This window comes from Callospermophilus lateralis, unplaced genomic scaffold, assembly GCF_048772815.1.
Source record: "Callospermophilus lateralis isolate mCalLat2 unplaced genomic scaffold, mCalLat2.hap1 Scaffold_107, whole genome shotgun sequence".
NCBI classification, from domain to species: domain Eukaryota; kingdom Metazoa; phylum Chordata; class Mammalia; order Rodentia; family Sciuridae; genus Callospermophilus; species Callospermophilus lateralis.
The window spans coordinates 3,793,103-3,806,269 of record NW_027510917.1 but is presented as its reverse complement, the minus strand read 5'-3'; the positions used below and the strand labels follow the sequence as shown (position 1 = coordinate 3,806,269).

The following is a 13,167-nucleotide window of genomic DNA, read 5'->3' as shown; positions in this document are numbered from 1 at the left end:
CGACCTTTTTAGAATCTCAAATTTTTGTTCAGGCCAGTTCTAAATTCCTGGCCTGTTTCAAAGAAACATTTCTCATTTTATCACTTTTTTTTTTTAAAAGAACACTTGTTTTCTCTGTCCCTACTAGTAATCTGAATGACCTAAATGGCAATTAATTTTTTTGTAATGCAGTTAAATTGTAGCACTATTTTTCTCAACTCCTCCAAAATTCATTCAGTCATCATCTGTGGTTTTTACTCTTTTTACTGATCCCCAGGTACTATGTTAGTTCATGCCTGTGTCATCTTTTCTGTTTCTAACCTAGATCATCTGTCTTCATTCTACATTTTTTATATTTGTATATAACTTATTTCAAATTCTTAGTAGTTTTCTCTATAGCCGCTTGAGTGGACTTTCTAAAATATAAGTCTGTCCATGTCAATATGTGCGTGTGGTTTATGAAGAATTTGCTTTCTATTTGATGACCTGTTCTTTTTTTCTTCCTTGTATCTTTTTAATAGTTTAAATATTTTTAATTATTTTCCTCATCCCCTGTATAAGCTTGATGTAATCATAAATTATAATGGAATTATAATTATATAATTATAATTTTATTCATCTTCTCATAATTTAAAGGCCATGGTATATATTCTGGATTTAATAAAAACCTGACATAGATTAATAGGTTTATTATTTTTTTTTTATGGGCTTTAAGTAGCTCCTGAATCAGATAACTGTTGTGGCATTGTATGTTAGTACTTCATATACTGTGAACTCCACAAGACATTCATTCAATTTATACACATATTTAAAGTTTCTGTAGTTCTGCATTCTACACTGTTGGTTTCTTATTTGAAATTATTTTCATTCTATTTGAACATTGTCCTTTAATGATAGATTTGATTAGTGTATCAAAGGTAATACAAGGATAAACAGAGAATAGTATTTTATTCACTAAATATTGCTACCTTTATAATCTGTATTAGGTTGACATGAACTTCATGATTAGAGTTAAAACCAGTTTCCATTTTTAAAGGATCTTTCTTTTGGCTACTGAATTTTGACTGTTACTTAGTTTTAGCAATTTAAAAATATCCAATTAATTACCATCTGTTTTAAATTTTTTTTTAAGGAGTCCATTATCATTGTTTTTTGGTCTTATCCCTCTTCTAGTTTCTGTAGTCCTTTCTCTTTTTTTAACAGTTGTATTGGGAAGTGCCTAGGTGTAGTTTTCCCCACCCCACCCACTTTTCCTCTTGCAGTTATGTTGCTTGGGACCATTAAACACTTCTTGAATTTTCGAGTCTTTTTCTAAATGTTGATTTTACCTCATTCTCTCTTCTGATTTTAATAATGTATATTAGAATTTGATTTCCCCTGCCTCCTACATTCTGGATTTACTTCTTCTGGATATTTTCTTCTGACCTATGTTAAAAGCTCTAGGATTTATTTCACTTCCCAAATCTGCTGTTAAAATCATTCATTGAGTTTAGGATTTTAAAAAATTCAGGGTTTAAAATATTATTTTAGTTGTAGATGGACACAATATTTTATTGTTTATAGGATTTTTTAAGAGAGAGAGAAAGAATTTTAATATTTATTTTTTAGTTTTTGGCAGACACAACATCTTTGTTTGCATGGGGTGCTGAGGATTGAACCCGGGGCCGCACGCATGCCAGGCAAGCACGCTACCGCTTGAGCCACATCCCCAGCCCGACACAATATTTTATTTATTTTATGTGGTGTTGAGGACTGATCCCAGTGCCCCACACATGTGGGGCCTGTGCTTCACCACTGAGCCACAACCCCAGTCCTATTTCAGTACTACAGCTCAAACCCAGGACCTTGAGCCATGTGCTCTACTATTGAGCTACCTCCCCAGACTCCTTGCTCTTTCTCATAAGGGACTAGGGTCTTACTGCTTTCCAAGCTGTCTTTAATCTCATAATTCTGCCTCTGCCTCCTGAGTATCTTCGACTGTAGGTAGGTCACCACACCCAACTATTTCTTTGTTTTATAGTTTCTAATCCTTTGACAAAATTCATAATCTTTTTTTTCCTCTTTTGTGGTGCTGGGGTTTGAACCCCAGAGCCTTGTGCATGCAAGGCAGCACTCTACCAACTAAACTATATTCCCAGCCCTGAAATTCATAATCTTGACTTTACTTTTTTGACTATATAAAGCACAGTGATTTTAAAACATGTGCGGATAACCCCATTAGCTGGTTTTCTTTTCTGTGGGATTTTTTCTCACAGAATTTTGTCTTATGGAGTGCCTGGTCAGTTTTGATTGGCCAACATTGTTGTGTTAATTATAGATGAAATTTGAGGACTAAGACGAAGTTATCTTCTTATAGAAAAGTGTTGAGGTTACTTGAGTAAGATTGTCACTTTAAACTTAGTCAGCAATTAAGATAATTAAAAAATGACTTGTCTTTTCAATGTTTTTCAGTATTGTTCCTTTTGGATTTTTTTGCCTGTTCATCACTTAAGTGTGCAGTACTTTCTAATCTAAACTCAAAGGCTAGGGCTTTTATTAAGGGTCCCTTTATTGGTAGCCTCATTTTTTCTCTAAGCCCAGGAATTTAATGAAGGCTTGGTTCAGACTCATATCTTTGTGTTATCTTCAATAGGAGAAAAGTATCTTAAAGTGCCAGCCTTACTTGTAATTCTGAGATTCCTTTTTCTAATGGATCTTGGCCACATACATATATCTTCACTGACTTTTTAGCTTGGATCCCTTCAAACACAATTTTATATTCTTAGATGTTTTGATTGTTCTTAGTGCTCTCAGACTAACTCTTTGATAATTGGAAACAAAATTCTCTCTGTCCTTCAAGATTCAGTTTTCTCCATATTCTTTCTTAAGCCAGTGGGGAAAATTATTATATTCCTTTAGGCATCATTTATACCTGAAACAGTGAGCTCTTTTATTCTTTAGCATCTTACAAGGTAACTAGTATATTATAGCCACTCATAAAATACTTGCTGAAGAATTAAATGAGAAGCTATATAAGAATATATTATCCCCTTTTTCTATTTGGTACCAGTAATCCTTTTTTACTATAGTTCTTCTGATTTATGGAAAATTAAGTTTCAAGTTAATTATCTTTTGAATTGGAAATATGGCTAAAGTAGTACAAAGATAGCAGAAAATAGTATTTTTTAAATCATTAAATGTGGCTACCTTTGTGTCAGTAGATGAACATCTTGAGTTTCATGATCAGAGTTAAAACTTGTCAGTAGATAATACTCTGATAGTGGGTCACTTTGGCTTCTTTTTCTGGTTGATAGACATTATCAAAACTCAGATTTGTCTTTTTGCTTAATTTACAATTCTTTTGAAATAAATATCTAAATTGTGAAAAATGTTCTGTGGTTAATTGCATAGCTAAAAGATATATTCTAGAAGATTTTTTCTTTGACTGACTATATGGTACCAGTCTTGGATTGAGAAAAGAGTTCCTCCATGACAAAGATATACTTAGTGTCCTACCCATGGCAGAAACGAGAAAAGAATTATCCCCTGCTTTATCCTAATATGTTTAATTATGTTAGGTTGATCAGTCCTGATCTTCCACATTGAAGTAAAGTGAGTTTTTATTATCTTACACACAGGAGACTTGCCCTTGGGGCACATGTTGTTTTCACATTTATTTTATTTACTGGTAAGTAGAGAATTAAGAGGATAAGTTAGAAAATGTAAGTGATTTGCCAGAGTTTGATTTATGAAATTGCAGGTTTGAATTCCTATTTTATGTGCCTAAGCATTTTATAGAATTGTGGGAAGTGATATTCACAAAGAGAAACTTTTGATTTGATAACTGGTTTTCTTTTAGGAAACAGAGTCAAGAAGAATGTGAGAGACTAGAAAAAGAGCAGCAGCTGTCAGCTGCAGATGAAAAGGTGGTTTCCGCTGTACAGGAAGTTAAAAATTACAAGTGAGTTCAGTTTCTAAAGGAGGGTGTTAATGTCTCATGAATTAGTGTTAGCTTTCTTTTTAATTTTTTTTTTTACATTATGTAGATAGAAGAAAATAGCATGGAAGTATAAATAACGAGAGGATATGAACACATTCAATTCACACAGGAGAAAAAATAAATTTCAACTTAACAAATGAAAAATGTTAACAAAAATTTACTTGTACCCAATGGGCAAGACCATAGGGAACTTGGTCAATGCAAACAGTTCTGGGGGTTTTGTATGTTGTAGTAATTCTTTAAGAAATCAGTTTGCTGTGTGTTATATCAAGACCCACAAAAGTGTGGCATTTGATAGACCTTGGAAATCTTCTATGGATATAATTTGAAAAAAAGAAAAAGTTTTAAGGAGGAAGATATTTCTAGCAGAATTACTTGAGAACACACTGATGAACAGTTAAGGAAATTATAATTTATCAATTCAGAATCTCTAGCAATTAAATGATAAAGAAGTTATTAGTATTAGGTTTTTATTTTATTTATTTATTTATTTATTTATTTTTGGTGCTTTACTACTAAGCTACATCCTTAGACCTTTTTTTCACTTTGAGACAGCGTCTCAGTTGCATAGGTTCCCACTTAATTGCTGAGACTGACCTCGAACTTGTGATCCTCCAGCCTCAGCTTCCCAATCATTGGGATTACTGGCATGTGGCATTGCACCTGGTCTGTAGTATTAGTTTTGAACACACTGGATTCATATAACTTTAGAAATGTTTTTCTTATGTATGATAAAAGTCTTTAAAAGTATAGCTGATGGAATAAAGAGAAAATGGTCAGAATGTTTCAAATTTTATTCAATTGTTGTAATTCTTAGGCGGAGAATTGAAGAGATGGAAGAAGAATTACAGAAAACCGAGCGCTCATTTAAAAACCAGGTAGTAATTAATACTGTCCTGTAGTTGCAGAATTCTTTGATATCTAATACAGACAATTATAGGCTATAATAATGAATCCCTAAAAACATTTTTTTAATGTGTTGCCTTTTTCAGATTGCTATGCATGAGAAGAAAGCTCATGATAATTGGGTAAGATTTTTTTCCCCTTTTCTTTATTTTTGCATAGCCTACCGCAACTGAATTTGAATATTTTCTCTTTAATAGCTCAAAGCTCGTTCTGCAGAAAGAGCTATAGCTGAAGAGAAAAGGGAAGCTGCTAATTTGAGACAGAAGTATGTGATTTTTGGTATCTTACTGTATGTTTTATAGTGTTTTAAGGTTATGCTAGATATTATCTATGATTGCTGTTTCATAATTCAGCCCATTCTTTCTCAATATTCAAGACTACTGGAAATGACCCAAAAGATGGCAATGCGGCAAGATGAACCTGTGATTGTAAAACCAATGCCGGAGAGACCAAATTTACAAAATCCTCCTCGGAGAGGTAGGGGGCACTTTGTAAAAGGAGCTATTTTATTTCTTGGTGCAGAATGTATGTAAATTACTTTTTATTTCTGTGTGTAATGGTTATGAAATAATCTGAATGATTTGCTAAAGCGGGAGGTGTGGGGGTTGGTGTCAGGGAGAAGGCTGCCTTAAAGTAGTAACACGGCATTGTTGTCTTTAGGTCCACTGAGCCATAATGGCTCTTTTGGTCCATCCCCCGTGAGTGGTGGAGACTGTTCCCCTTCACTGACAGCAGAGCCAGCTGGGAGACCTCCTTCTGCTACTCTTAATCAAAGAGATATGCCTAGAAATGGATTTGGTGAGCATTCACATGTTGCTTTATAGTAAACTGCTTCAAGGTTTTGATTTTTTTCCCTTTTGAATATTCTAATGAAAACATAGAATTTGGGCCTGTACAATATATAGAAGATAATTTCTTACTTTATCTTAGTGAATGTTTTCTGTAAAATCTGTTCTAGAATAGAAAACATTTTTTTTCCCCTGGAGGTCCCTGTATTGTTTTTTCTTTTAAATTTTACACTGTGAAGTGTAAACCTTTATCTTTAAATTAAATCTCTATGGTGTTCCTTTTCCACATATTATAAAAGTAGCCTTAAACTTTATGTAGCATACATATTTCCAATATGAAATACTTAGTCTTATTTCCAATTCTAAATAGGACTGTAGTCTTGGTAAGATTGGAAGTCAGGTTATACAGACTAAAGAAAAGCCAACTTACACATACTTCAAGTCTGTAGCTTAAAGTTTAGGACCAGTACGTATTAATTTGCTGTTCTATCAACCCAAGGCAGTTCTTTATTTTACTTAAGTCTCTTCATAAATTGTGATTTATGTATTGGGCAACCCATTTTTTTAAAATATTTTTAATTGTAGATGGTGTGGTGCTGAGAATCAAACCCAGTGCCTCACACATGCTAGGCAAACACTCTGCAACTGAGCTACAACCCCAGCCCCTGAGCAACCCATTTTAATGTTGCTTTCTAGTTATTGTTGAACCCTGACCTGTCCACCAGTGGTTTATTTCTTCTGAAAAATACATATAAGGGCTCTGATCTTTTTTCCCAAGGGTCAATGGATGGACCTTTACCTCGTACTCAATGGTCTTCTGAGGCATCTGGGAAACCCGTTGCCTCTGGTAAAGAGACCAAGTAATTTCAAAGAATCTGTAATTGTGGATGCAGGATTTTTATTCTCTTCATGTTAGAATAAGTCTGAATCCATTCTTTGATCTCTAACAGACCCAGGATGTGGTCCAGCTCACATGAACAGCAGCTCCAAAAGTTCTTCTCCAGCTAAGGTGACGGATGAGGGCAAGGTAAGTTCTGTAGTTACTGTGAATCACGTGGTGGTGCAGGAACATGTTGCTTTCCTACAGTACTTGCTCTTTGCTTTATCCTTCTTTGTGTTCTATTTGTACCATCCCATTTGTTTTTTAAAAAGCAAACTGTTCCCCAAGAACCTGAGACCCCCTCAGTTTCTACCATTACTTCTTTAACTGAGCATCCAGTTGGAGTAAGTACTTAGAGGTTGAGAACTGAATTGGGTTTTATTCTGTGCATTTCTGGGAAGGATATTCAGAGCATGACACTGATCTTGTTTGCTTTAAACTGCATGCAATATTGAGCTTACTTTTCTCCTTGGAAATGTGGCTTAAGTGTGTACAACTATAATGAACTACAGAATGTGAAAAGTTATCACTCTAACTTTATATGGTGTTTTGTTTTGAATGTTCTAAGGCAAAGTAAATTCATTATAAATTATATAATTCATCATTTTTATTTTTGTTTGGAAGAATGCTATTTAAGAATTCCTCCATTTGTGCAAACCCTATTTTGAGTGATTTGAATTAGATTGGTATCAGATTTTCTGAAAGTGAAATACTGTATCAGTGCAACAATGATAATCTGAAATGACCTCTTGAGCCAGTCCCAAGCAATGGTCTCATTTGTTCACATAAGTGCATTTTCTTGTAACTGTGTTGCTATTATATCTGGTAGGTCTTCTGCAGCTCTATAATAAAATAAATTTTTAATTGTTTAGTTTCAAACTCACTACTCATAGGAAATGATAAATCAATATCTCAAATGGTGTACAGTAAATGAAAGTAAATATTAAAGCCTTGTCTTCCTAATTTGTGTATATAGCATTGTGTTGGAAAATACTTCTCAAGTTCCAGTGTATACATATTCCAGGAATATACATCTCTGGAGCAATCTAAGGGCAGCTTAGATAAGACCCCCAAACCCCTTTGTAGTAGAAGATTTAAAAGAGAGCAAAGACCCGTTGTTATAGAGGAGTAGAGGTGGGAAAAGCATGGCTTGGAGGCAAACCTGGGATTGAGACCCTTTAATATGCAGTGTGGCCTTCAACAAATTATGATAATCCATTTGCTTTTGTTCCCTCTTATTTAAAACAAGACAGTCTACTTAAAGATCTCAGAGGTTGAATAATTATGAAAGACTTACTGAAGATACTCTGAATAGTAGCTATTATTACATGGGTACAGAATGTATTTTTCATTTTATTCTGTTCATTCTTAATATGGAAGTAATGAGCTACTGTGATGAAAGGGAAGTGATGGGGAGGGGGGGACTCCCTTTGAAATAGGTTGTAGTGAATACAGCATGACATACTGGTCAGAAATCACCTCTGTTAATAACCTCTGCCAGTCCTCTTGCCTTTCCCTTTCCTGTGCAGATATAATCACTAACAAACTGCTCCCTCTTGTGGAATCCTTCTAACTTCTGTAAGCTGTCAGTGGGAATACACAGGAGGGGTGGGTAGAGTTTTGTTGCACTGATGGTATTCTCTGGACAGGTGCCTGTTTTGGGTTTTAGCTTTTATCGGTGTTGGTACTTTGTCTTAATACATAGGAATTTTAAAACTTTTAACTGCTTTCAAATCTTAAATTGCAGGTTAATATGGCTATGAAAGGGCCCCCTCCTTTCTCAGGGGTACCCTTCATGGGCCCCCCTATGGAACCCCCAATGGGACGGCCTCCACCACCTCCCTTTTGGTATGGACCGCCATTTCAGCTCGGTAGGCCTTTTGGGCCTCGGCCAATTCCTCCACCATTTGGTATGATGATCTGAACAGTAGTGATTGACTTATAAATCACATTCATCTTTCATTTCTATTGCTTGCTAAAACAGTTGGTTGCTATCTCAGGTCTTAACAATGAAAGGATACAACTGAGTACATTTTAACTTTTCCTCCAGTTTTCTGGGATATATGGGACACTACATAATCTTATACTGAGATAGGCAATAGCTATCTCATAGACAAGGATAAGGGGCTATATAGCGAAAAGCCACAAATATTACTTCTGCAGATGTTTGTTGAAAATATGTTGATATGCACTGCAATAGATGGAAAGGTGGATGAGACACATGCCATAACTTAAAATTTTGTCACAGATATGAAAATCCTATAACATAAAGTTTGTAATCACCCATAATGGAAGCATAAGAAGTAGGTTATAGAATATATAAAAGGAAAAGTCAAACCCTCCTTACCTTGAGAAAAGTCAGAGGGAAGTGTTAAAGAGGAGGATTTAACAGTGACCTAATAAATGTTGCTGATTTAATTAGGTGGCTGTGGAAGGCCTTTTCCAGGGGGCATGCACCTTGATTCTGATGGCATGTGTAAAGTCCATGCTGAAATACTTCATGAATTTTTAATGGATACAATAATAAATAGTGGGATTTCCTTTTATCAAAATTTCTTTGATGTAGTAAAGTTCTTATTTCATAATCTATCATCTTGTCATGGTAATATAGTACTTCCAAATATAAATGGAGCTCTTTTGAGATAGAAATAATTCTGCAATTATATAGTAGGGAAAGAAAAAAGATAAGCCTGGAGCTAGGTAGAGCCATGTTTAAATCCTTAATATGTTGCTTCATGGCTGGTTGGCCAGGCTATAACCTAAACTTGTTCTATTTCAGTTTGCCTCATCTGGCAAGTCAGGATGTTCACCAGTTGATGTTCTAGGCTTGGGAGAAATTAAAGACTATATTAACATACTTGAAATCACCCAAGTTCAGAAATTTCTGGGTATTTACATCACTTCCTTTTTATTTTCCAGGTCCTTGTATGCGTCCACCAATAGGCTTCAGAGAATATGCACCAGGTGTTCCACCTGGACAATGGGATTTGCCTTTTGACCCTCGTGATTTTTTTCCAGGACCTGCACCATTTAGACCTTTAGGCTCATTTGGCCCAAGAGAGTACTTCATTCCTGGTGCCCCATTACCACCTCCAACTCATGGTCCCCAAGACTATGGGCCACCACCTGCTGCAAAAGACTTAATGTCTTCAGGCTTTAAAGATGAACCTCCACCTACACCCGATTCTCAGAGTAGTGAGGGCTGTTCACAGGCCTTAAAACAGGGCCCATAAAATTAACCTCTGACACTTAGTCAGAAAGTGGACTATGAACTATTCATTGTGTTGAAGGATTATTGGCTTGAATATATAAAAGTTTATTTTAAATGCCTTATGTTTTTAGAATGAAGCTGCCTTGGTGCAGTATACATTTGGAGCCAAAATATTTTCCCCCTAAATATCCCCCACTTAAACTAGAGTATCCTTCCAACTTTAAAACGTGCAATAAGGAATACCTTTGTTTTAGTTAATGTAGCATATACAATTGCTAAATGATTTAGAATGTCATAATTATGGACATTTCCTGTGGAAATGCTTTAAGAACATGTATTTCCATTATCCTATTTTTAGTGTATTCCAGTTGATAACAGAGAAATGGTGTTTTATAACCTTGATTTTTCTCTTTAAATATCTGGTCACAGAGACTGTTACGCTAAAAATGTTTACTCAAAGATCATAAACTTCATTTTCCTTCTTGCTGAAGTTCTTTGTTGTAATAGTTCATAAAAAATTGTTTATTAATATTTCCCAAGTGTCTGTTGATTCATTGGATCGTCATGAGACTTTGTGCCATTGGGGAAGCATGTAAACTCACTCTCAGAACTGAAGATGGTGACTTGGCAGCATATTTCCTGTTGCTCACTGTTAAGGAGGCTGGACCTTGGTCAACTGTGGACTTATACAGAGGAATTTCTTTTACTTGTGAGAAGTCTTGTGGCTCTATTTTTGTAGCACATTCATGTACTTTTTTCTAACCACTGTTCATGTGAGAATGGTTTTCTGAAAATGAGTTTACATTAGTACCAAGAGTTGTTTGGCCTGAAGTTCTACTGCTTTTGCCATTATTGCATTATAACAGTAAAATATAGGGTGGTATGTTGTGTCTATAAAAAGTAAGGAAATTAACCAACAATAAAAATTAATTTAAAAAAAATTAATAAGGAAATTTCTTTAAAAAAAATGTACACACACACTCTTCTCTTTCCCATACCTTGCCACTGATTTTCAAGGAATATGATAAAAAAATTAGAAAAGTATAATCCTCTGAGAGAGAATGAATGAAACTCTAAGGCTTATAATGTCTTTAATCAGCAACTATGGGCTGAATTAAATTCTTTTTTTTTAACAGATACTCAAATATATTTTATTTAAAAATCAATTAAAGCAAGTCCTGAATCTGTAACTACTGTCTTTAAAACAATGTTCCTAACAACTAGCTCTCCAGAGCTGTAATTTTAATTACAGCAATTTTAACAGTACATTTTAAGAGGTTTAAGATTTAAATAAAATTATAAAAGCCTGGTACTTCTGTTTACTGCTAGACCATATTCTTCTATTCTTTACTAGAAAGTAATAGGATTGTTGAAACCTAGAATATATCATTGTTCTTTTTATGTCCCCTAAGTATTCTCAAAATAGGGGAAAAAGCTTCAGTGTGAAACAAAATCTCTAAACTTCTGAAGATGACTCAGAATCAAAAAGAATGAGTCCATTAGGAAGAATTCAATCTACATAGCCTCCATTTAATATCAGAAGCAGCAGCTGTGTGTAAGAGGAAAACCATATAATAGCTTATGCCATTTTTAACCATGTAAAATAAAATTTAAGTCACAAACACCAATTTTGAATGTATCTTTCAACCTCTACAGGACACAAGGCAATGCTGAAGTTACTATAACTTCTAATTTTAAAATAGCATTTAAATAAAGGTGATGTCAGCTAGGAAGATAGATTTTCAAGGAAAGCCAGATTTATTTTTTTATTCAAAGCAACAGTAGTTTTCCCTCTAAAGCCTTTTTTGTACTTATTCTATTAGTAAGCTATAATGCATTCTACGTAGTTTATCTGAGCAGTTCTGAACCCACCCATAGTTGCCTCTCCTTACATCCATCTGATTGTACCACTTCTGTAGCAAAGCCCAAGGTAGCTGCCCATATACCAGTTGTGAGAGAATACTGTCCCTTGATTCAATTATACTTTTGTATCTCAAAAGTTTTAGAAGTCCTCTCCAGCAAATTGTGTTTGAGTTTAGTTACTAAAATCATTTCATTTGTGAAGCAGTAGTGTTTCAACCTGAAAGTATTACTGCTATATTTGTAATTATTGTCCAGTGACTCATCCCCTTCCACACTAGAAAGTAAATTTAAACAACTAATTTGTGAGATACAGATTGTTTTGTGTTAATTGCTTCAAGATAAAACCACCTTTTTTGGCGGGGGAGGTTTGATCATTCAGGTCTGAATTAAAGCTAAGCTAATGACAATGTTCAATTTAAGTTTGTTTAATGCTGATGAAAGACATTCCTACAAAGCATCCTCTTTTTTTTTTTTTCATATAACCCCATTCTTTAGTGGCAGCTGGGGTTGTGGCTCAGTGGTAGAGTACTTGCCTAGCACAGGCAAGGCCCTGGGTTTAATCCTCAGCATCACATAAATAAATAGAGGTTAAAAAAAGCATTCTTATGTGAAGGATGCTAAATGTTTCTTCATATAAATTATCACTTTGAGGGGCTGGGGTTGCCTGTGAGGCACTGGGTTTGATCCTCAGCACCACATATAAATATAAAGGTACTGTGTCCATCTACAAAAAAAGGTGTTTTTTTTTTAATTATCACTTTGATATACATGTTTTATAGTCTATGAAAAAACAGAAAGAACAATGTATCAGTTTTGCTACATTTTAATAGTAGATTTTAAGGGAGCAACTTCAACATCAGTAACATCAAACAAAAAGGTACTGAGTACTCCACAGGGTACAGATTGCTGCCAAGCACCTTGGAAAGCATGACATGGAGAAGATGAGGCCCTTCTCTTGAGAAGTTTACAGTCTGGAAATTTTGACTACTCAGAGTTTCAGTTGAGTGAACATTTTATTAAGGCAAATTCTTCATTTCCTAGAACTACTGTAAACTGAACTATTTTTGCACTTGTGAAATTAACCCAATCCAGATGAAAGAAAAGACTAAATTTGGTTGAGAATTTTTTCAGCCTCATATAGTTTTATTAACATTCATCTAGTAAACAAAATTGACCTAACAGACAACTGAAAAATTAAAGACTAGATCTCTTGAAGTGCAAGGGCTAAAATAACTGTTATTCGTTTTAAAAAGCAAACAGATGGTATGATTAGGGTTTACACTAGTTTAAAAATAGGCCAAGTATTGCATTCCCTTCATGCATTGTTCATTTAAAATAGTGAATATTAAAATACATGGGTTCTACATGTAACCCACAAAAAAGCTCCTCACAAAACTTTTATGTTCTGTGTATCAAATATCCACCTTGTGTACTATGAAAGATTTATTTATGTCTCATCATTAAGTTAAAAGTAATGTAAATGGTGAAATTACAATAGGCTAATGATCTGCATATTTTCATATGAATGTCAATATATCTAAATAGGAAATAAATGGCAGTT

General features: G+C 34.5%; 1 protein-coding gene across 1 annotated transcript in view; it reads left to right on the top strand.

Annotated features, from left to right (window-relative positions):
• Positions 1-10,452, top strand: part of LOC143390000 (transport and Golgi organization protein 1 homolog) — a 40,210-nt gene extending 29,758 nt beyond the window's left edge. The window contains exons 19-29 of the mRNA XM_077108000.1: positions 3,818-3,919; positions 4,776-4,836; positions 4,951-4,986; positions 5,062-5,129; positions 5,241-5,341; positions 5,525-5,662; positions 6,431-6,499; positions 6,603-6,679; positions 6,805-6,876; positions 8,280-8,442; positions 9,452-10,452. Of these exons, the coding sequence (XP_076964115.1) occupies positions 3,818-3,919; positions 4,776-4,836; positions 4,951-4,986; positions 5,062-5,129; positions 5,241-5,341; positions 5,525-5,662; positions 6,431-6,499; positions 6,603-6,679; positions 6,805-6,876; positions 8,280-8,442; positions 9,452-9,765 (1,201 nt within the window). The 3' untranslated portion in view covers positions 9,766-10,452. The remainder of the gene's footprint in view (positions 1-3,817; positions 3,920-4,775; positions 4,837-4,950; positions 4,987-5,061; positions 5,130-5,240; positions 5,342-5,524; positions 5,663-6,430; positions 6,500-6,602; positions 6,680-6,804; positions 6,877-8,279; positions 8,443-9,451) is intronic.
• The last annotated feature ends 2,715 nt before the right edge of the window (positions 10,453-13,167 follow it).